The sequence below is a fragment of the Perognathus longimembris genome, chromosome 24 (genome assembly GCF_023159225.1).
Source record: "Perognathus longimembris pacificus isolate PPM17 chromosome 24, ASM2315922v1, whole genome shotgun sequence".
NCBI lineage: Eukaryota > Metazoa > Chordata > Mammalia > Rodentia > Heteromyidae > Perognathus > Perognathus longimembris.
This window is the reverse complement of record NC_063184.1, coordinates 21,601,422-21,624,182: the sequence shown is the minus strand read 5'-3', so window position 1 is coordinate 21,624,182 and position 22,761 is coordinate 21,601,422. Positions and strand designations below refer to the sequence as shown.

General features: G+C 37.3%; 1 protein-coding gene across 7 annotated transcripts in view; it reads left to right on the top strand.

The window, feature by feature from the left end:
• Pdlim5 (PDZ and LIM domain 5) overlaps positions 1 to 22,761 on the top strand; it is a 143,196-nt gene that overhangs the window by 41,622 nt on the left and 78,813 nt on the right. For 6 of the 7 annotated variants that reach the window (XM_048333614.1, XM_048333613.1, XM_048333618.1 and 3 more), the window contains exon 3: positions 5,588 to 5,739. The exons of the other annotated variant lie outside the window; for it this stretch is intronic. In XM_048333614.1, coding sequence (XP_048189571.1) covers positions 5,588 to 5,739 — 152 coding nt within the window. The remainder of the gene's footprint in view (positions 1 to 5,587; positions 5,740 to 22,761) is intronic. 7 annotated transcript variants of the gene reach the window in all.

Genomic DNA, 22,761 nt, shown 5'->3' with positions numbered 1-22,761 from the left:
GTGGTGATAAGAATCTCACAGACTTTCCAGCCTAGGCTGATGTCTAACCATGATCCTCAGATCTCAGCTTCTTGAATAGCTAGGACTGTAGGCATGAGCCACTGGTGTTTGGCTCAAGTTTTTCTTTGATTGTCCAGATTTGAGCTTCCTGAATGCCTAGAATGATAGGTATGAGCCACTGACTTCTAGCAAGAAGACGTGCTTAGATTGTATTAGGACTGAGTAGAGTAAGATGATATTTCAATAAATGATGTGAAACAGTTGCTAAAGAAATATTACCAGAAACTGTCGGTAGCTAAGTGACTGCATAAGGAAAGAGGCTTACTCACCCACTACTAACTACTGCTTGGTTTGGGGTGGATAATGATAAATACTTTGAGGTATTTGTCTTGCTACCATATAAGGTAAGTTCTCTAACTCTTGGGTAAAACTGGTTACAGTTTGACTCACAGTCCAAAAGAGAGCCCATGCTTGAAGTGCTCACATGAGTCAGAATTTTATTCACTTACTCAGAAATCAGTGATTGTTTTTGTCTATCTACTAGCTAACTTATAAAAGGCCAAATCATTGTCTTTTCCAGAAAATGATATCAAATCCACAGTAAGCTCAGATTTTTAAAGGAACATGATTATATGACATGTCTATGTTAGTCCATTTTTCTGTTTCTGAAACAAAATTCCCGAGGCTAGGTACTTTATGAAGAAAAGAAGTTGACTTTTAATTCACAGTTTTGGAGGCTGAAAGTCCAACATCAGATAACCCCCTTGGGTCAGCCTCTAGTAAGGTCATAGCTGGGTCTCCATATGGAAGGCAGTGTAAGAGGAGTGGTCATTAAAAAAAAAAAAAGCTAGAGAGCGTCCATTCTTGCTCCTTTTCAATAATACACTCAGGTGGACACTAACTCAAGTTTTAAAATAACTGCATCAATCCCTTCCAAGGGCATCGTTGAGCATTGTCCTGGTCACTTTCTCCTATGGTCCATCTTGCAAAGCTTTTACCACTTTCTCACATTGCCACACTGACCACCAAGTTTGCAGCACCTGAATATTTAGGGGAAAAACCACATTCACCCCACAGTGTTACCCAAATCAAAGATTGGCATTTTAAATATACATCAGTAGCATTTGTAGAGTGGTTAAAGTACCGATACCACGTAACAACGAATACTGTAAGAAAAGGGTAGCCTTAAAGTATTAATATTGTAGAGTAGATTAATATGCGTTGGAGTCAGAGTAAACAAATTGGGATTTGGAAAAGTCTTGTGACCCACTGTTGATGGCTCAACATTCTACTCCTCGCTACTTGGGAGGCTGAGATTGTTGAGAATCATAGTTTGAAGCCATTCAGGACAGAAAAAAAGTGCCTAAGATATTTCCTCAATGAAGAAGTAGATGTGGTAGTCCACCTTCTTTGCATCATAGGTTTGTGAGTCTGGATTCAGTTTTTTGAAATGCCAGAAAATACATCTTGAAACAAAATCAGATTGCTGATAAGATGAATTTTTCAAAAATAACACTTTTTCAGTGTTTTCTCTCCTTCAAAAAAAAGTCCTCGTGCAATTTTATTAACAAATATCTTCAGGTTTTGATATGAAGCAGTGGTAGGAAAAACAATAGCCTTTATTTTTCCCATGGTTTAGTTCCCATGGTTTTTTGACATGAGAAATTTCTGTTAGTATTTCTTGCTGGAGCCATCTATTTATTGTTCCTTTTTTTTTTTTTTTAAAGGAACGGAGTCTTATGGCATTCTTGCCATACTCATGGTCTTAGGGTCATGTGTTTCTAAGCATTCCATATTTGTTGAAAATATGTAGAAGGTTGAAAACACTAGAACTAGTATTTTAGTAATGGTTCGTTATGTAGATATATGTTTTCTACTTGTTACCCATAGAGTATTTTTATATACTTACATATTTTCAATAAATAATTTTTGTGTTGATAACCTTATTTTCTGGGTCTTAAACTTATAGTTTATTTCCAAAGGAAGGCAGGTAGAGGATTTTGTTTGCAGATGAGTGTTCCTTTAATATTGAAGAGAATCATTGGAGAATGATAAGCCACTTCTTTGACTAGATATGGAAAAGCCTATTATGGAACAGTTTAGGGTAATGCAGGGGCTATATTACATGATCATTTTACAGAGAAGTCTTAGGAGTTAGTCTGACTTCTAGTGGTATTGCCATAATGGCTTATAGATTTATAAATGGAAGCTCTGTGGGCTTGTTTCTGTGAGGGAGGTGGAGGATGATGGGAATAGTTAGTGTAATAGGAATATCTGATTCCAACTGGAGCCCATATGGCATAGTTCTTTTCTATTAAATATATTTCTGAGACCCTTGTTTTACTAGTCTGCTGTAGGAGATCCCAATATTTTATTTTCAATTCCGTTTTATTAAACATGCTGTTCTACATTTTGTCTTAGGAAAAAATACTGCCAGAACCACACAGTTGTGTGAAGGCTAAGTATTTGGGAGGGATTGTAGTTATAAATTTTATTTGAGAATAATGTATTAGTGACATCTTTAATAGTATGCATAAATATTGCTGTGGGGAAATTGATTCTAAGTCATTCTTAGTAATTATAGTTGTGTATGTTATTTTACCAGTGTAAATTGAAATGTAAATATTTTCTATTATTAGTGACTATTTTGATATATTGTTCAATTCTAATATTGTGTACATATGAATTTAGGTGTATAACATACACAGAGACAGATATGGATTTCCATCACTTGGAATATCATGTGGCCCCTAATTCCCTCATAGTCTAGCTTCCATATTCTACCTTCCACATTCAATACCTTCCTTCATTCTCCCATGTTTTTGTTTTTTCTTTTTTTCCTGTCCTTTTTCACCAGCACTCAATTCAGGACTCCCTTACCATCATCCCTTGGCATCCCTTAGCTTTTTGCTACAGTGGCAACATCCAGTGGCACTACATTGTTCTGGGGACTAGCAGGAGCTTGCCATTCTGTGGCAGTGGAGCGACTCAGACTTGGGTAGTGGTTAGCTGTGAAGGAAGATGATGAGTTAGGGTTCTACATCTGTGGCCAGTTTTTCTCTATTGCTGAATGAGGGGAAAGTTTAGGCTTGCAAAAGCAAAAGGAAGATAATGAGTCAAAGAGTGGGGTGTTTGTCTTTCCTTTAATGAGGGAGAGGAAAAGCCCGAAGCAGGTCTGACTGCCCAGTGCTAGGAGCTGTCTTCCTCTGCCCTGTAGCTTGTGTAAATTTGTGGCAGAGTGTAATAATGAACAAGTGATAGTGAACATAGGTTATGCAATGCATTTCATGGTATGTGCTGTGCTAGTATTTTATTGTGTGAGGTATGTGGTATTGCAGTCTCCAGTTCTACAGAGACAGCCTGAGCTTAGAGAGCTCAGGCAATCCTGTGTTCTATGGTTAGCACGAATATGATGAACTCATGTGTTCAAAGCTATGGCCACTCATGTGTTCTTACTTGCTGTATAGACATGGCAAGGCACTGAACCACTGTGTAGCTCTATTTCCACATCTGTAACATAAATTTAAAACTCTCTTGTAATAATGGCTTTTGAAGATTACTCCAAGTCTTGACTTACTGCTGGTGCTCAGTGAATAGTACCAGTTACTTTTTCCCCTGAGTAATGAAAGACACCAAGGAGCTATCTTCCTACATGACTGAAGAGAATTGTGTGTAGTATTTCCTAGTGAGAGCAACATAAGGGAAACTCTCCATTCTTCCCCACACCACACATACAGTTTCTCCTATTTTCGAGTAGACTTCCTTTTCAAGAAAAAACATCTTATAATTCATAATTGTAGAAAGAAAGAGGTCATTGGCCGACACAGTGGCATTTCTAGTAGCATGGGGAAGCAGAAGTAGAAGGATCATAGCTATGGCCTGGCTGGTCATAAAGTGAGACCAGACCTCAAAAATAACCATTGTTGGTGGGTACTGGTGGCTTCTGCTTGTAATCCTAGATTCTCAGGAAGTTGGGACCAATGTATTAGTCTATTTTCTGTTGCCAATAGCATAATACCACAGATTGGGTGAGTGGTTTCCTTTTGGCAGAGTCCCATTGCATGGGAAGCGATGATGAAGATGATGATGATCATGGTGGTGGTGGTGGTGGTGGTGTGTGTATTGCACTGAAAAAGAGGAAAGTTTTTTAAAAAATAAAAGCCACCAGGAATTTCATCATGGGTCTATACCTTAAATATGTAATCCTAAACTCTCCCCAAAGATCCTCCTCCTAATGCCATTGATCATCAGATTGGGTTTCCACAATGCTTCATGATGGAAATTAAATTCCAGCACAGAATCCCATTGGGGACATACTTAAATCAGAATCAAAGTGTGGCAGCCACCAACGTGGAACTGTGGAGATGGATGAGAAGGAGAGGAATAGGTAGAGTCTGAAGGGAGGGAATGAGGCCAAGAGGAGGGCAGTAGGCGAGATTGAGGTCAAGGACTATAAGGGAGGGGAATGGATGAATTAATTAAATTTAACAGTTTTCTTATGTATGGTCCCTAAGAAAGAGGCAGCATTCATGGAGCTATACAGTATTTTTATGTTTCATGATGTGAAAATAAGAATGAAAGGATAAAAGCAGTCCTTCAGATAATTCTGAGGATTCAGTTTCGAACTTCTTAAGACGATCAGATCTCAGGATCTAGGATCCTATGAGCCAAAGGAGTAAGAGATATTTGTCTGTTATGAAATTGCCTTTGATAGGATTACTTCCTGCATTGTTTAATGCATGTATGTAGTTAGTATATTAATTACATACTTAATTAATATGTATTAATACCTTCATGGCCTGGGAATATTTAAGTTATTTCTGTTGGATGCATTTGGAACAAGTGCCATAGGTTTCAGTGTTTCTATTTTAAGGCTATTTCATGAGAGCATGTTTTAGCTGCAGTTCTATTTCTGGCTAATTTTATTTTTATACTTGCCCTTCTTGAACCAAAATAAAATCTAGTATGAATTATTGTGTTTATACTTTCATTATCTGGACTCCAGGGTTATTTGTTCATTTTGGTAGGGACTAGATATGCCTTCTAAGCCTTAAAGACCTAACTCCTCAAATTAAAGTTAGACTTACAACATTGTTTACATACAGTGAGATCTAAATTAGATCATTTCTTCTTCTAGAAGAGTGTAAAAACCCCATTCAGATTATCTTCCTTTTCTTTCATTAAAATGTGAAGTTTCAACAGTACAAGAAACGTACCCAAGGCCTAATGTATGAAACTGTAACCTCTCTGTACATCACTTTGACAATAAATAAGAAAAAAATTGAATAAAAAATAAAATAAAGTAAATGTGAAGTTTCCTTGGTGACTTCTTTACCCCATTCATAACAATGAATGTTATAAATGGGAGAAAGGGAGAAATTATCAGGGTGCCTTTTCTAGAAAGCTCAGCCTTTATTAGTAGAGTAAGAATTTAAGAAAATACATGAATGTCATTTGAACATGTTAAACAGGGTAATTTTTCATTACCCTGTTTGTGAATACAATTTCTTTCTGGTATGAGGAAATGTGATTATTATCTGCAGCCCTTATTCTTTGTTCTTTTCCTAACGGAGTGTTCTTCTTACAGCTGAAAGATGGGGGCAAGGCGTCCCAGGCCAACGTGAGAATAGGCGACGTTGTCCTCAGCATTGATGGGATCAGTGCGCAAGGAATGACTCATCTTGAAGCACAGAACAAGATTAAGGCTTGTACAGGCTCTTTGAACATGACTCTGCAAAGGTACATTGCTTTCTGTTTGGTTCCCAGAGAGAAAAGAACACTGAAAGTTGTGTGGCTGTATGTCATGAGTCCTGATGTGAACTGCATCACAGTTTCTAGTAGATAAATAAAACGGGTAGTGGTTCTTCATTTGAGAAACTGAGAAATAGGATAATTACTTGGAGGTACTGTGAGTTTTTCTCCATAACAGCATGTATTTATGTATTCATAAAAATTGTGTGTACTGTTTCTGAGAACTCAAGAATTCTTGAAATTTGTCAGGGGAATGAAAACTAATAATTCTTACTGTGGAATAAAATTCCTGGCTTTCATATTTTTAGAACTGTTTCAGAAGGCATTTTTTTAGGGTGTGGTTTGAGTTTGTTTAGTTTATCTTCTCCTTTCTCGTTTTGATAATAAAATGATGTTTACTATAGTCATTGAAGGCTGGATTTAAATTTTGTTGTTGTTGCCAGTCCTGGGCTTGAACTCAGGGTCTAGGCACTGTCCCTGAGCTTTTGTGCTCAAGGCTAGTACTCTACCACTTGGGCCACATCTCCACTTCTGTTTTTTTAGTGGTTAACTGGAGATAAGAGTCTCATGGTCTTTCCTGCTTGGACTAGCTTTGAACCACAAACCTCAGATCTTAGCTTCCTGAGTAGTTAGAATTACAAGAGTGACCTGAGCCATCAGTGCCTGGCTGGCCCGCCCACCCGCCCTCCCTCCCTTCCTCCCTTCCTCCCTGCCTCCCTGCCTCCCTGCCTCCCTGCCTCCCTGCCTCCCTGCCTCCCTCCCTCCCTCCCTCCCTCCCTCCCTCCCTCCCTCCCTCCCTGTCTTCCTGTCTTCCTGCCTTCCTGCCTCCCTCCCTCCCTCCCTCCCTCCCTCCCTCCCTCCCTCCCTCCCACCTTCCCTCCTTCCCTCCTTCCCTGCCTCCCTCCTTCCCTCCCTCCCTTCCTCCCTCCCTTCCTTCCTTCCTTAAATGTGTTATTAAAGTTAATCTAGTCTCCTTATTGATTGTTAGAAGTCAGGTGTTTTGAGCATCTCAACATCTGACCTGCATTAATGGTTTTGGGTTATCAGTCAGAAAGAATATTATGTCATTTGCAAGGAAATGGATAAACCTAGAAAAGATTATGTTAAGTGAAGTAAGTCATGCTCAGAGCAACAGATTGCATGCTTTCTCTCATATATGGAAGTTAGATCTAACATACAGACATACATGAAAATATGTACAGGGTTATATGCATAGATACACAGACAAATTGACTAAAGGATGATATATTTAGATGAGAAGTCCAGTGGTGTAACTCTTCTGAACAATCAACAAGGATTGACAAATGCAGTCATTATATCAATGTACATTATGTAAAAATCGAACTACATAATGAGGTAGAAATGAGATGGGGAAGAAGGAGATAAATGAAAGGGTTGACACTGATTCATGGAATTGAAACCCAAATTCCTATGCTGAATCAGAATTTCTGAAATTAAGAATCAAGAATTATATTTGATTAAATGTCCTGAGAGATTAATGAATTATAATGTTAGAATCATTGCAGTATCTCAGGCTTAGTTTTAATGACAGTGAATGAATGGAAAGAGAATGATTGAATGAGAGCTCTGAATCTTTAAGGATAACCTTAAAGATAGCTTGATCATTACTAGGTGATTATGAAAGGTTTTGAACAAGTTTTTTGTTTTTTCAAAATGTTTGTGTCAGGGCCTCCTCTTAGCCAACAGTGTCACTCTCTCATTGAACTGCTCCTTTACTTTTGGTATTTTGCTAACTCATTGGAGAGAAGAGTCTTGAGGATTTGTCTGTTTAGGTTGGCTTGAAATAGCAATCCTTGGATCTCAGCCTCCTAAGTAGCTAAGGTTATAAGCATGAGTTACCAGAAACTACCTATATTCTATCAAATCTAGAAAATACTAGCTACCCCTTAAAACATCTTGTAGACTCCATAAATTAACATGCATATGTATATAAAATAGTTGCTGTTTTCCTAATGTGTTGGCTATAGAACCTTTTGCTCAGGGAGCCTATCTTGGAACTGGGAATACTTACATTTATATTGTTTTTTTTCTGCACGAGTAGCAGTTTAAACTTGAGAAGTAAGTTTTTTCAATTTTTACTTTTACACTGTCAAACATACGATGTATCACAACTTTCTAGTCAGTTCCATGCAGGTTTTTTTTGCGGGGGGCAGGATGGAAGGTACTGGGGTTTGAACTCAGGTTCTTGTGTTTGCACTCTGCCACTTGAGCACACCTTCAGCTCTTTTGCTTTAATTATTTTTTGCAAAAGGTTTAGTTTTTTTTTGCCCGGACCAGCCTGTGCTATAATCCTCTGATTTATGCTTCCCACACAACTGGGATGATAAGCATGCATCACCACACCCAGCTTTGAGATAGGGATTTCTTCTTAATTTTTTTTTTTTTTGCCAGTCCTGGGGCTTGAACTCAGGGTTTGAGCACTGTCTCTGAGTCTCTTTGTACTCAAGGCTAGCACTCTAGCATTGAGCCACAGTCCTACTTCTGGCTTTGTTTCGAGTCGTTTTTTTGGAGATACGAGTCTCATGGAGTTTTCCTGCCCAAGCTGGCTTTGAACTGCAAACCTCAGCTCTCAGCATCCCGAGTAGCAGGATTACAGGTATGAGCCACCAGTGCCTGACTTGAGATATGATTTTGTGAACATTTTTGCTCAGACTAGCCTTTAACCTTGATCTTCCTGATCTCCCATTGCTCTTGAATTTTTTTTTTAAATGAAAGAAATCTATCAATGAAACCACTTATTTGATAATTATGTATATTTTAAATTTTGGTAGGTACTGGATATAAATTTTAATATGTAGAAATAGTCAATGAGATAAAATAATGTATTGCTACAGTAACTTTTCATGACATCCTTCTGCTTTCTTATTGAATCTTGTAACATAACAGTTGCTACTAATTAAATGAAGCTCTCCATTTTTATTTATGGGCATTTTTGCCAAGTATGAATTTTGAAAGGGAGCTAAGAACATAAGCTTAACTTGTCTTAGATATAAAGAATGCAATTCAAGTATTGATAATGTTGAACTGTTTCTTATATTCAAAGACTGAAAGTTTATATAATGGCATAAGCTCTTTCTTGGACGAGGCATCATTTCTTTCATCTCTTAGCTTGCTTGTTTTCACATTGTCTTTCTTCTTTTCTAACCCAAGACCCAGTATCTAATTTTCTATTGAAAACACTAAGTCTCATAGGAATAGATGAAAACCAGATGTTACCCTGTTTGGATGCATTTCTAACTCAAACAGTCTGCTACTGACTCTAATAAAGATGTTGTTTTTTTTTAAAGCTACTTACTACAAAATCTAACATGACCAACTTATAAAACCAACCTTTTACAAATACTTTGGAATTGTACTTAATCCTATCTTCAGATTCAGGGCCCCAAAATATGAGGAAGAGTTTTGTTTTTAGAGTTTTGTTATTAATTGTATTTCTCTTCATGTGTTTGGGTTATTAGGTTCTATCAGCCTTTTTTTGGTAATGTGTGGATTTAAAAAAAATTCATGATATCACATTGAAAATGCTATCAAAGAAATACTTTTTGATTTTAGGGGAAAAATACAACATCAAAATTATCTTTGATTATTTCCTGTACTCAGGCCAGTCTTTTCTAGGTTTCTCTCTTTTTCTCTCATTTTAGCAAACATTTATGAATTTGATCTGCATCCTTCATTGGCTCCCAGTCATTTCTTTATCCCAGTACTCACCAGCCAATCTGCTCTGTATTCTCCTTCCAAACTGGATTGCCTCCAACACAGCTTTCTCTATGCAGCCCTTTTCTTCATAAACATAGCTTTCCCCCCATGAATATGTGGCAGTAAAAAAAAAAAAAAAACCAAACAGAAGAGATTACATGAAGGTTCTTTAAAATGTTGCTTGTAGAAAAGTTAATGGAGAAGGGTGCGAAAGCAGGAGAAATTGAGATGGATAAAAATGGGAGTTCAGGGAATACCTAGCCTTTCCTGATTCATCAGGGAACTTGGGAAGAGAATTGCACCCTTGAGTGTCTTGCCTTGAAGTAAGAGATGAGCTTTTTTTGTCGGTGCTTAAAAGCCAGCGGTGGTGGGAAGGGGGCTAGAGGAGCTGGGTTGTCTCCATAGAACGAGTTGTAAGCCGCAGTGCAGGAAGCACAGTGAAGGATGGGTGTACCAAATACATAGAAAGGTTCTTGAGGATTCAGGCTGGGTGCCAACAGCATGATCTTGAGATTCTGCTCAGAAGACTTAGGTTCTCTGTCACCTGGTTCCTCTCAGATTATCCTCTCCAGGTCACTGCTACTCATCATTGAATACACTTCATTTCATTCGTGATTGGTTTCTTATTGACCCTCACACACCTTTGTGTGCTCTCATGAAATGTGCTTCAGCCATTGACTGCCTTTGGATGCTATCAGGGCCACAAATCCCATTTAGAACCTCATCTCCTGCCTATAGGGTCTTTCTACTGCTGTAGCTTGTTTTTTTTTACTCCTTTGAACTAAATGGAACAGAGTTTGCCATCCACTCCAACATTTAATTATATGCTAGGTGTAAGCAGAAGAAACAAGATTGATTCTGTGAGTCATGTACAAATAAACCTAATTAGTTAATAGTCAGTAACTAATGCTGCCTATGTTATTAGCTAATTACTCTCTATGTTTATTCTGTTTCTCTAACTAGACTTCTTGAGAGAAAAAAATCCATACTTTCTTCACTATTTGTAGTTGATGGTCTTATTAGAAGGGTTTGGAGGAAGAGGGAAATCAACATTGGAAAGACAGGCTGGAGCAGGTAAACCATACTTCTCCTAAGTCATATTATCAGGTCCACTGCCTTTCTGTGGAGCAGCATAGAAACACCAAATTATTACTATTGCTGCCCAGTCTTAACCTCCATGAACAGTCCCTGGGGATTGGAGAATGTAAGAGGGGCACACCTGCCACCACCTTCTAGTATAGGAGTTTGGCTTCATGGCTTTATGCTTGTTTAGCTTGCTTTCCAGGTTGGTGTTCTACCACTTGAACCACACCTCCAGCCTGGCTTTCTGCTGGTTAGTTTGGAGGTTGAGTCCCACGGACTGTCTATGGTCTCCAACTATAATCATCTAGATCTCAGTCTCCTGAGTAGCTAGGACTATAGGTTTAAGCCACCAGCCAGTTACCTAGCTGAGAAAACCCATGCTCAGTTTTGAAATAACTAGCATTTTTGTTTCGTGAAATTTGTTTGTACTAAATATTATTATAGTGTCATCTTTAGCTTCATTCAGAATCCTAAAATAGGTTTCAATAAGGAAAACGATGATGATTGTTATGTAATTGTTATTTATATCTAATATAAATTGGGTGCATAAAATAGTGTCCTTCTGTAATATCCTAAAACAATACAAATTGACTCACTACACTCTGGGTATCAGGATTATGGGAGATTTTGTCTTAATTTGTATTTTATCCTTGAAAAGTATTGCAGGTTGTTTGTTTGTTCCTTTTCTGCAACTTGGACTAATTCTAGAAGTATTAGAACTGGGATATGAAAAGAAATGTATTTAAAATTATTTTTCCTTTTCTGGAAATAAGACAAAGAGCTGTACGCTTATTTTTAAATATGATCCATTTTTGTCTATAATTTTGACATAAGGAAAAGTAGCTCATTTTGAGTAACATTATTTCAACTAATAAAAGAAGAAAATTATTTTTAAAAAGTTTGAAGTCTTGTAACTACTAATTCTATTAGGGCTCTATGAATAATATTTTTAAATACTTGTTATTTCAATAGTTCTTTACATAAGACATCAACAAACTTGCCAGTAATTCAATGTATGATTTGTAGCAAGTCATTAAACTCCTGGGCCTTAATTTTTTTAACTATAAAATAAAGTCATGGGTGGTTTCTAAATTCTCCCCCCTCTTTTTTTGCAATAAAAAATCTGGCTCTTCAACTGTACATGGATAAATGCTCTGGAGCTTGCTATTAGATCAAACCAAGTAAGTTTGCTTATTTTGGCTGTGAGCATCAGGAAACTGGACTTTGTTCATTGGAGTGATAGTAAACGATGCCAGGGTTAGCAAAATGACTTGTATTACTCACTTTAAGGTGAAAGGTAGGTTGGATGAATATTCAAATAGTATTCAATCATCAGAAAATAACATATGTTTATTCTTTTACATGTTTACTGAATCCTGTTGGAATCACAGAACAAAAGCATCCAGTTATTCTAATCTTCCTTGTTTCTTATATTATTAGTAGTGGCACATCTGTGGACTCTTTCTGTTTCTGCTTTTGTTCTTCAGACTTCACTTTATATACATATAACTTGCTATGCTTGGAAATGAAAGATCTAGAAGACTTAAGTTTTGAAAAATTATTGCTGTTCTCTCTGCCTCCTTCTATACTCCTCAAACAATGACAAAAAAATTTGTCAGAGGTCCAGTAACTACAACTAATGAGTGGCAGATTGGAATAATTTAATAAGCACATTCAGTTACAAGAAAAAAAAGAGAAAGTATTTGTTGATCCAGACTGAAGCTATTAGTGATCTTTTGTTTCATTTGAACAGATTGTTTAATTTCTTACTACTATTAATTTTATGGATTCAACTTTCCCTAATAGCATGGATGAAGAATTTTTAGAAACTTACAAGTTGATGTTTTTTTCTTTTTCTTTTTTTAAGATATAAAATTTTGTTTTCTATCTGGAATATTTCTGTTCATAAGAATTAAAAAATTAGTTGGGTTATCTTTTCTTTTGATAATTGTAGTACTTACCATTGAGACTTTTATTTTTCTTTTTGGTATTTGATTTGCTATTTTTGACTGAAAAGTGCTTACCATATATATCTATTTTTCTTTAGTTAAACAGGAATATAGTTAAAATACAAAAAGTAAAAGAAATAGGCTTGAAGGTTTGATGTAGTTCTTTGTTTGAATAGCGGTTTGTCAAGCAGATTTGGTAAATATCAATTGGTCAGAGTGTATTTTAAATCTTGGAATTCAATACTTTGAACTTTATTGTTGAACACCACTTTATTTTTTAACATAAAAATCTTATTTATTTTTATGAAGGAAAAATATTTCTTATAAGCCTTTGGAGGAAAAGTATACAAAACAATACATTTAAAACTTGTTTAAATTGGGTACTGATGACTCATATTTGTAATTCTAACTTATCAGGAGGGTGAGATATGAGGATTGTGATTCAAAGCCAGCCTTGGCAGGAAAGTTTATGAGACTCTTCTTTCCAGTTAACCACCAGAAACTGAAAGTGGTGCTGTGGCTCGAAGTGGTAGAATGCTAGCCCTGAACAGACAGAGCTCAGGGACAGCATCTAGGCCCTGAGTTCAAGCCCCACGTCTGACAAAAAACAAACATACAAAAAAACTCATTTAATTTTAATTTTTTGTGTAAAATTTTTTTGGATCATACTCAAAACTGCTATTTTTTTTTTTGTTTTGGCCAGTCCTGGGCCTTGGACTCAGGGCCTGAGTACTGTCCCTGGCTTCTTCCCTCTCAAGGCTAGCACTCTGCCACTTGAGCCACAGCGCCGCTTCTGGCCGTTTTTCTGTATATGTGGTGCTGGGGAATCGAACCTAGGGCCTCGTGTATCCGAGGCAGGCACTCTTGCCGCTAGGCTATATCCCCAGCCCTCAAAACTGCTATTTTACTCTATGGAATTCTTGGTGTGTACAGAATGTTTTGAGAAGGCCATGAAATAGATATGAAAATAAGGCAAATGGCAATAATACTGGTAATAATGACTGATCTAAACACTTGTTCTGTTACTTATTTGTATGTATCTAGGCAAATAATAGAACTGGGTTTCAGTTCATTTGTAAAGGACATAGTAATTCCTAAGGCTGCTTTCATAGTTAAATGAAATAGTATATGTAAAGAACATAGGAAATAAATGAGATAACTTTTCTTTTTCCTTTCTTCAGTTGATAAATGAGTTTTACTATGATACCCCTGTACACTTACTTCCAGGAGATGTATGTTTGGTTTCTTAGCAACAAAAAAATGGGTGTGACTGGAGAGAACTAGGGGGAAGGTAAGAGGGAAGTCAAGTGGTTATCTGAGAAAGGAAAATCAGAGACAAGTTCTCTAATCTTATGTAAGTAGTTTTTTTTTTTTTGCCAGTTGTAATTAAAGTCTTTTCAAAGAGGCTAATGGACAGAAACCCTGTGTTTACTGCTAAGTACTGCTTTGCTTTAAAATTATTGTCTTAAGCAATAATTTATGGCCATCTAGCAAGAAAACTATTGATGGACAGAAACTGGTACACACCTAACCTTGTTTACTCTGCTAATTCCTCTTGGTGAGGATTAGCAGGATGGGTCCACAAGCTTCAAGAGTGGTCTCTACTCAGGTGTTTTGTCTGACTCTGCCCATAGGAGGTGCTCTGCTCCTTTCTCTTTCCCTGGCTCTTCTCACTGGAGGCTTGGTTTCTGTGCCACAGTGTTGCTGCAGCTGCTTCTCTTATGGATGCCTCCTAGATTCCTCTTCCTCCAGGGCACTGAGAGGCTGAAGTGGGAGGATTGTGTGTTCAAAGCTAGCTAGGACTACTTCAGAAAGACACCCTGTCTCAAAAAATTATTTTTATAGCCAAGCACAAGTGGCTCACACCTGTAATCCTAGTGACTCAGGAGGCTGAGATCTGAGTATAGCAGTTCAAAATTCTCCTGAGCAGGAAACTTTGTGAGGCTCTTATTTCCAGTTTCTAAAAAGCTGGAAGTAGAGCTATGGCTCAAGTGGTAGAGGGCTAGCCCTGAGTAAAAATGTTAAGGGCCAGTGCCCAGGCCCTGAGTTCAAGCCCGGGTACTGGCACACACACAAAATTACATGTATAAATTAAAACACCTATCTATTAAAATACCTATCTATATTACCCACAGACATATGGACAGACAATTTATGGAGATTTTACTTATGGCTAACTTAGGAAAGCACAACTATGTGCCAGTTACCTCCAGCTGCCTGAAGTATGGTTTCAATTGGAAACCACTTACCAAAAATATCTCAGCCATCTGGATGTAAAGAGATGGAAGCTTAGGAGGTTCAACGTAGCAGTGAGCGTGGGGAGGAAAAAGCGCCAACACAGGACAATTGCAATGAGTAGGGTGACATGAAATGACTCTCCTAACATCTTCCGCTCATTTGTAGACTCAAAGGATTCTGCAGCATTAGCTTTCATTAGATTATCCTAATCTTCACTATCATTTAAAGCTGACTGGTATAAACTTAAGGATTAAAATGAAAAGCAAATAGTAATATTAACATGACCACAGTCAAATCATCAAGAGCAGAAACATGTATATTTTGTACATATGTTGTGTATATTTAGTGCCTAACAATGTGTATATGTAGTGCATTTGCAAATACTGTGACTTAAAAAACAGGCATTCATACATATTTTATTGCCTTGACAAGTGTAGCGAATGCCACTTTTTTCATTAGTAGTTTTTGGTTCTGTTTTTCTGGTAAGTTTGGAAACTGTAAGAAGTTGTGAAGATTAAAGTGGGGAAGAAGGTGAGACAAAAACTGACAAACAGCGGTCTTCTTAGTGTCTCAGATCAACCATTTTGTCCATAGCTTAAAGAGCTCTGGAAAAGGTTGAAATCCAAGTCATTCCCAACTGTTCTTGAGTGGCTACAGTTGTTATTATTGTCCCAGAGACAGAAATAGCCCCGGCTTTATGTAAGTTGAACAGTGAATGCAAGAGACTGCTTGTGTAAAACTTACGCATGGCATCGTATTTATACTGTCAAAAATGTCTGGTTTAGTATTTTAAAGCCTTTACAAAAATAGGTTTCCAAATGTTACTGATCGTTTCTAATAATTTTACCTGCCAAGATCCCTACAAATAGTGTTTGTCTGGAACTAAAATGTATATGAAAAAGTCTTTCAGTGATTTAGTTCTTTGTATGGATGGATTTTAATTTCTTGGGTATTACACTCTACAAGTCTATTTTTACATGACAATAAAAGTCTACAAACTTCTGTCACCATCCTGTCTGACTTTATCTTAGCTCTGTTGACTGAAGTTGATAGCACTTTTCCCGTGAAACTCATCCTGTTACATTGAATTGAGGGACTTTCCAGACTCTTGTTTTCCTGGGATTATCTTATATGCACTAGGTTTTGAAACTGTGACTTAATAACCCACATGTTTTTGTCAGGAGAATATTTTGGGTTACCAAATTATGGAAATCTAAAATATTAGCAAGATAAGCTAGCTACCTTAGTGGGAAACTAATGAGTGGCAAGGGATATGTCAGTGGTAGAGTGCAAGGCCTTGGGTTCTACCCCCAACACTTCCAAAAATAAAGATTTGATAAATAAAATTTTCTGTTAATACTCACTGATACTGAGTCAGAGGTACTTCTAAGTGCTTTACGTATAATTTATTTAGTCCTTTCAGAAACCACATGAGATGCAGAGTGATTATTCTCTTATTAAAGATGAGGAAAGGGTAGGGAAGAACCAGAGCTTCAGTATTTTGCCTAAGGTCACACAGCTAGGCTTAAAAACCCATCTGTTCTGTCCTGTGACATGGGGAGAATGAAGAAAGAAAAGGTTGGTTTGGAGCCTGTTTCACAAGGCTAGGTGGAAACTATGGAAGGCTGGTGCCAGGACCGATTTGGGTGGAGGAGTGAGAGTTCAGATGGCTTCAGAGAAAGTCCCAAAACTGGTTGAGTAACTTTCCCTTGAGCAGCTGTGCTGATCCCTGTCTCTGCCTCCTTTCTATCTTTTATCTCCCATGTAAACCTCTATTCTGATCCTTTTGCTTAGTTTCTGTCTTTTTACATCTTAACAGGAACACTTACTCACATAATAAATATTTGTCAGGCTCTTATTAAGACACAGATGCTTTGATTGCCATGCAGTTAATGAAAGAAAAAGTAGGCTAAGGACAAACCCTATACCCAAGTCATTGTGAGAAAGGCCATTGAATGATACAAGCTTCTGGCAGAGAGAGGCATGTGTCTTTTGCCTGTATACTTTGTATTCCTTTTGTATTTGAAAAAGTGTATGAATGCACCTGGGCTCCTGAGATCTCCCTCACTAGGTATGCAGGCTGCAAAGTAGAGCTTGGTCCTCCTAGTATACTTAACATCCTCTTTTGAAAGGTGTAGAATACTTCCAGTATAACACGCACTCCCAATATTTTGACTTGTGGAAAAAAAATCTCATATGCTTAAAACCTCATTTAAATCTACCACTGGACTTCAGTTTTCAAAGCATGGATCAGTCTTACTTTGTTTTCAGTAGTTTGCTTGACATTTCTTGCACACTTACCATATGCTATTTATCAGGCTAAGAACCTCTTCCTCCTTTAGGTGGTTGTTGGCATTTCTTCATTCTTTTTTTTTTTTTTTTGCCAGTCCTGGGCCTTGGACTCAGGGCCTGAGCACTGTCCCTGGCTTCTTCCCGCTCAAGGCTAGCACTCTGCCACTTGAGCCACAGCGCCGCTTCTGGCCGTTTTCTGTATATGTGGTGCTGGGGAATCGAACCTAGGGCCTCGTGTATCCGAGGCAGGCACTCTTGCCACTAGGCCATATCCCCAGCCCCATTTCTTTTTTTTTTTTTTTTTTTTTTTGGCCAGTCCTGGGCCTTGGACTCAGGGCCTGAGCACTGTCCCTGGCTTCTTCCCGCTCAAGGCTAGCACTCTGCCACTTGAGCCACAGCGCCGCTTCTGGCCGTTTTCTGTATATGTGGTGCTGGGGAATCGAACCTAGGGCCTCGTGTATCCGAGGCAGGCACTCTTGCCACTAGGCTATATCCCCAGCCCCCCATTTCTTCATTCTTAATGTTTTGAATTAGCAAATAAAATTTGTGTCTATTTATTTATTTATTTATTTATTTATTTATTATTATTATTATTTTTTTTTTTTTTTGCCATTCCTGGGCTTGGACTCAGGGCCTGAGCACTGTCCCTGGCTTCTTTTTGCTCAAGGCTAGTACTCTGCCACTTGAGCCACAGCGCCACTTCTGGCCATTTTCTGTATATGTGGTGCTGGGGAATCGAACCCAGGGCTTCATGTACAGGAGGCAAGCACTCTTGCCACTAGGCCATATTCCCAGCCCTGTGTATATTTATTGTCTTTTTCATTTAAACATATGTATACATGATGGAGTGGGTAAGATCAAACTAATTAAGTTATACATTACTCACATATTTACCATTTTTGTGGTAAGAACATTTAAAATAGAGTCTCAGCAATTTTCAAGAATGCAGTACATTGTTATTAACATAATTACCATGTTGTACAATAGATTTTCTACTCTTAGTGATTTTTAAGAATATGATACATTGCTATTACTCATAATCACTGTTATACAATAGATCTCTTGAACTTATTCTCCCCACTGAAATTTTCTATCCTTTACCAATGTCTCCCAACCTATCCTTCACCCTCATAAACACTGTTCTATTGTCTGTTTCCATGACTTTACAGTTTTAGATTCTTTAAGGGAACGTGTTCCATTATTTTTCTGTACCTGGCCTATTTTGTTTAAAATAAGTCCTTTAGATTTATCTCCATTGTCACAAAAAGTAAAATTCCTTTCCCCTGCCCTCCCACTCTCCACCTCTCAATACTGGGTTGTGAACTCTGGTCCTCATGCTTGCTAGACAGGTGCTCTAATAGCTGAGCCACACATTTAGCTCTGTTTTCTGCTAGTTATTTTTGGAACTAGGGTTTTGTTTTCTTGGCATGTGCCTAGTGAAATGCACCTGTGTCAGGCTTCCTGGTAGCTAGGAAAACATGTATTTGCCAACTTATCCAACTCTTCGTTGAGAAGAGTGTCTTGGAAAATTTTCTGCCTTGGGCTAGCTTTGAATCACAATCCCAACAATCTCAGCCACCCAAGTAGCTAGGATTGTGGACATGTGCTACTGGTTCCCTGCCTTTGTAAAAACAAATATAATTTTATTGCTATTATCACAGTGTTGTACAAAGGGGGTTACCATTTCATAAATCAGGTAGTGAATACAGTTCTTTTTGGTCATCCCTTCCTTTATCCTGTCTTCTTCTTTAAGGAAGTACAATAGTAGAGCTCATGCTTACCATGCTCAAGATCCTTAGTCTAATCACTAGCACCCAAATTTAATAATAATAATAATGAAAAATAATAAGTTTCAGATGTTTTTGGACCATCGTTCCTTTATTTGTGCATCTATTGATGGGCAATCGGGTAGGTTCCATGATAATTGTGAATGATACTCAGTAACATAGATGGCAGTGCAGAAAATGCTTTCTTATGCTGATTTCATTTCCCTCAGGTGTATTTACTTGTTAGTGGGACTTCTGCACAACTGGGAATTTAATTTTTAACTTTTTGAGAAAGCTCTATACTGATTGTACATTGGCTGCGCTCGCTTACATTTCCAGGAACAGTGTGTATTGCTTCCCTTTTCTCTGCATCCTCACCATTGTTCGTCATGTTGGAACTCTTTGTGGGTCTATCTTTTAGTCTCACTCTGCTTCTGTGGTTATTTTTCATCATCTTCTTCAATGTCTGTGTCTTCTCTTCTGTCTCTTTTGAGATTAGTTGTGATTGGGTTTAGGCTTACCTAAATAATCCAGGAGGATCTCACCTCAATAGCTGTGACCTAGTTAGATCTGGAAAGACCCTTTTGGTAAATAGTTAACAGCCACAGGGCCTGAGTGTTAGGACATGGACATACCTTGTTGGGAGCCACCATTTAATATCATTTTACAGGAAGCTCCTGGTGAATCTGGCACTGGCCAGACATTGTGATTAGGAGCTGTGGCTTTTCACCCTCACTGTTGCCATATTCATTTAGTCTACTTCTATGTATTTTGAGTTGTTATCTGTATGATATCTGTCCTTTAACGGTAAATTCACAACGAATCAGTTTTGTTACTGGTTAAATGCCTCTGGTTTGGAATATATGTGTGCAAGAGTTATTGATGAATCTCTTTGATGAATGAAATTAACTCCAACAGAAGAAAAGGCAGCCCACTACTTTGACAACTGAGTAAACTTCTAATCCTGACTTCATCACTTGCTGACTATGATTAGCAAGGTGCTTCAAGTCTTAGAACATCGGTTTATTTACCCATAAACTAGGAATGTCTATTTTGTAGTTAGCTTATTTATTTATTCATTTATTTACTTAGGTGTTTATTTATTCATTGCCACATTGGAGCTTGAACTCAGGGACTGGGCACTGTCCTTGAGCTTTTTTGCTGAAGGCTAGTATCCTACCACTTGAAAAACAGCTCCACTAATGGCTTTTTGGTGGTTAGTTGGAGATTAGAGTCTCACATACTTTCTTGTCATGGATGGTTTGGGATCTCATCCTCAAATCTCAGCCCATTGGGTTGCTAAGATTATAGGTGTGAGCCACCAACAACTAGCTTTTTACTTTTTTTTTTGTAGCATTGAATGTAAAGCCACATTCATGCTGGGTAAATGCTCTACCACTGAGCTACATCCTCAACCCTGTTTTAGTTTAGTTTAAACATTCGATAAGGAGTTTGCCTAAACTAAGCACATATATAGTTCTAATATCTATGAATTTCTTCAGGGTTATTTATGCCTCTAACCTGTAATAAATTTATTCTTTTTACAAGCAATTCTTTGTAATACAAATAATGGAAATTCTTTAAATAAAAAAAATCACCCTCTTTTACTGACTATGTACATATATGGTATCTTTTTAGAAGTAAAAAGAAAATACATGCTTTGCCTATTTGTGGTATCTCCCTCAACACACACTGGTTTTTACTGTTTGTATATATTTTCCCTCGAGGGGGAAAAAAAAAAAGACCATTCCTCTTACCCAGTGTCTGACGTACATCCCAAAAAGGGGAAAATTGCAAGAAAGAATGTTGGACACATCACAGCATTGGGTTATTGTACTTTTAGAGTGATAGCTCCTTTATAAGAAGATATTCTTGTTATGGCTGTAGGTCAGGTCACCATTTTTTTTTAAGAGCAGGATACTTTCTTTTTAAGAGCATTGCATTCCAATGTTGAATGTTTCCTAGATAGGGAACATAATCATCTCTCATTTTTTTTTTTTTATCATTTTTCGGACTTGTTTGTTGGGAATTGGGGTTGGTAAAGCCAAGTGCTTTCAGATAGTTATTACTTATTTTTTCATTGTTATATAAACCTATTATATATGGTTGTACATTTTTTTGGTCTATTTTCTCAGCAAAGGATTGACTTTTTTCCAATACTATATTTTCTTATCCTATTTAATTAGCAATAATTGAGCAATTTTCAAAAAGACACTTTTTCAAAGAAAATGTTTCTTGAAATATCGTATTTCATGGCATATTATAACCTTAGACTTTTAAGTCTGTCTTAAATGGAACTTGACTTATATAACATAAAACCTTGTGGAGGTGTAAGCTCACTCGAATACTATTTTGGAATATTTGCTTTTCACTTTTGTGCAGCTAAACAAATTACTGATATACAATTTGTTTTGCTTCTCTTATATGTCCTTATATAATTGGGTTTATAAGATATTCTGGCTCGGCATTTGTGGCTCATGCCTATAATCCTAGGTTCTCAGGAGGCTGAGATATGAGGATCCAGGTTTGAAGCCAGCCCAGGCGTGAGAATTTGTGAGACTGTTATCTCCAATTAACCACCAGAACACTGGAAGTGGTGATATGGCTAGCTTTAGTGAAAAGGCTCAGTGACAGTGCCCAGGCCCTGAGTTCAAGCCCCATGACTGACTTAAAATTCTGGCCCAAGTGATATTGTATTATCAGTACTGTCCCTGCTATTACATTTCCTCTGACAGTAGAAAAAAAATTGTTTGCTATTATAAATTAAGCATCACCCTATCTAGAGACTCACAGCTGTCCTTCTGTTCCAAGCAGAATAGTTTTCAAATGGTAGTAACTGGATAGGAAAGAAGATGAGAAATACCCTATCTGGCTTTTTATTCTTTTTTTTTTTTTGGCCAGTCCTGGGCCTTGGACTCAGGGCCTGAGCACTGTCCCTGGCTTCTTCCCGCTCAAGGCTAGCACTCTGCCACTTGAGCCACAGCGCCGCTTCTGGCCGTTTTCTGTATATGTGGTGCTGGAGAATCGAACCTAGGGCCTCGTGTATCCGAGGCAGGCACTCTTGCCACTAGGCTATATCCCCAGCCCTGGCTTTTTATTCTTTACATTGACTTAAACTTTTTTTTTTTAAGTAGTTATACCAAGGAAGTTATAATTCAGTATATCAGGTTATGAGAACATTGCATCTTGATCAGTGTTATCTTTCCATTGTTCTTATTTTTCCTCTCCCATCCCTAATTTCAAGTTATATGGTTTCGTTTTTATATAATGTACAATGAATGTAATGACTGTGTTTGCTCACCTTTCTTCCCTCCATTTGTGTGCTACTAATCCCTTTGTCCTTGTTGCTGAAATGTATTTCTTCTTGTATTGACTTTTAATAATAGAAATTAAAAGCTATTTGACCATCTTTGGAATTTACTTTGAAAATATTCTAGACAGATTTTCTTACATACTACTTTTTTTTTGGAAGTACTTTAGTGTGACTTAATTTTTTTCTGGTATTAAGTTCAAATTAAATTTCCTATTATCAATAGATATTTTAAAACCCATGTAGATGTTCTTAATTTTCATAACAAGCCATGTAATATTTTAGTGTGTTTTTAAAATGTAAAACTAAATGTTGCAAGAGATACAAACATATTGGGTATCTTACCTTTTAAAAATGTTTATCTTGGAGCTTAAGTGAAAATTTATCTTTGGTTGTTGGTAACATTTCAGTTGTCCTAGAAAACTCATTATACATAATTCTGAAGAACTAACTATGCTTTATCCATTAAAACTAAAGTATCTCATTTAAAAAATGTTTGCTTTTATTAAAATATTTATTCTCATGAAAGCCCTTCAACAATTTTTTTTGTATGTATTACTTTCCCATTACTGCTATAACAAATACCAAAAACTTAATGGTTAAAAAAATTCTGCAAATTTTTCATCATACAGTTTTGGAAGTCAGAAGTTCAAAG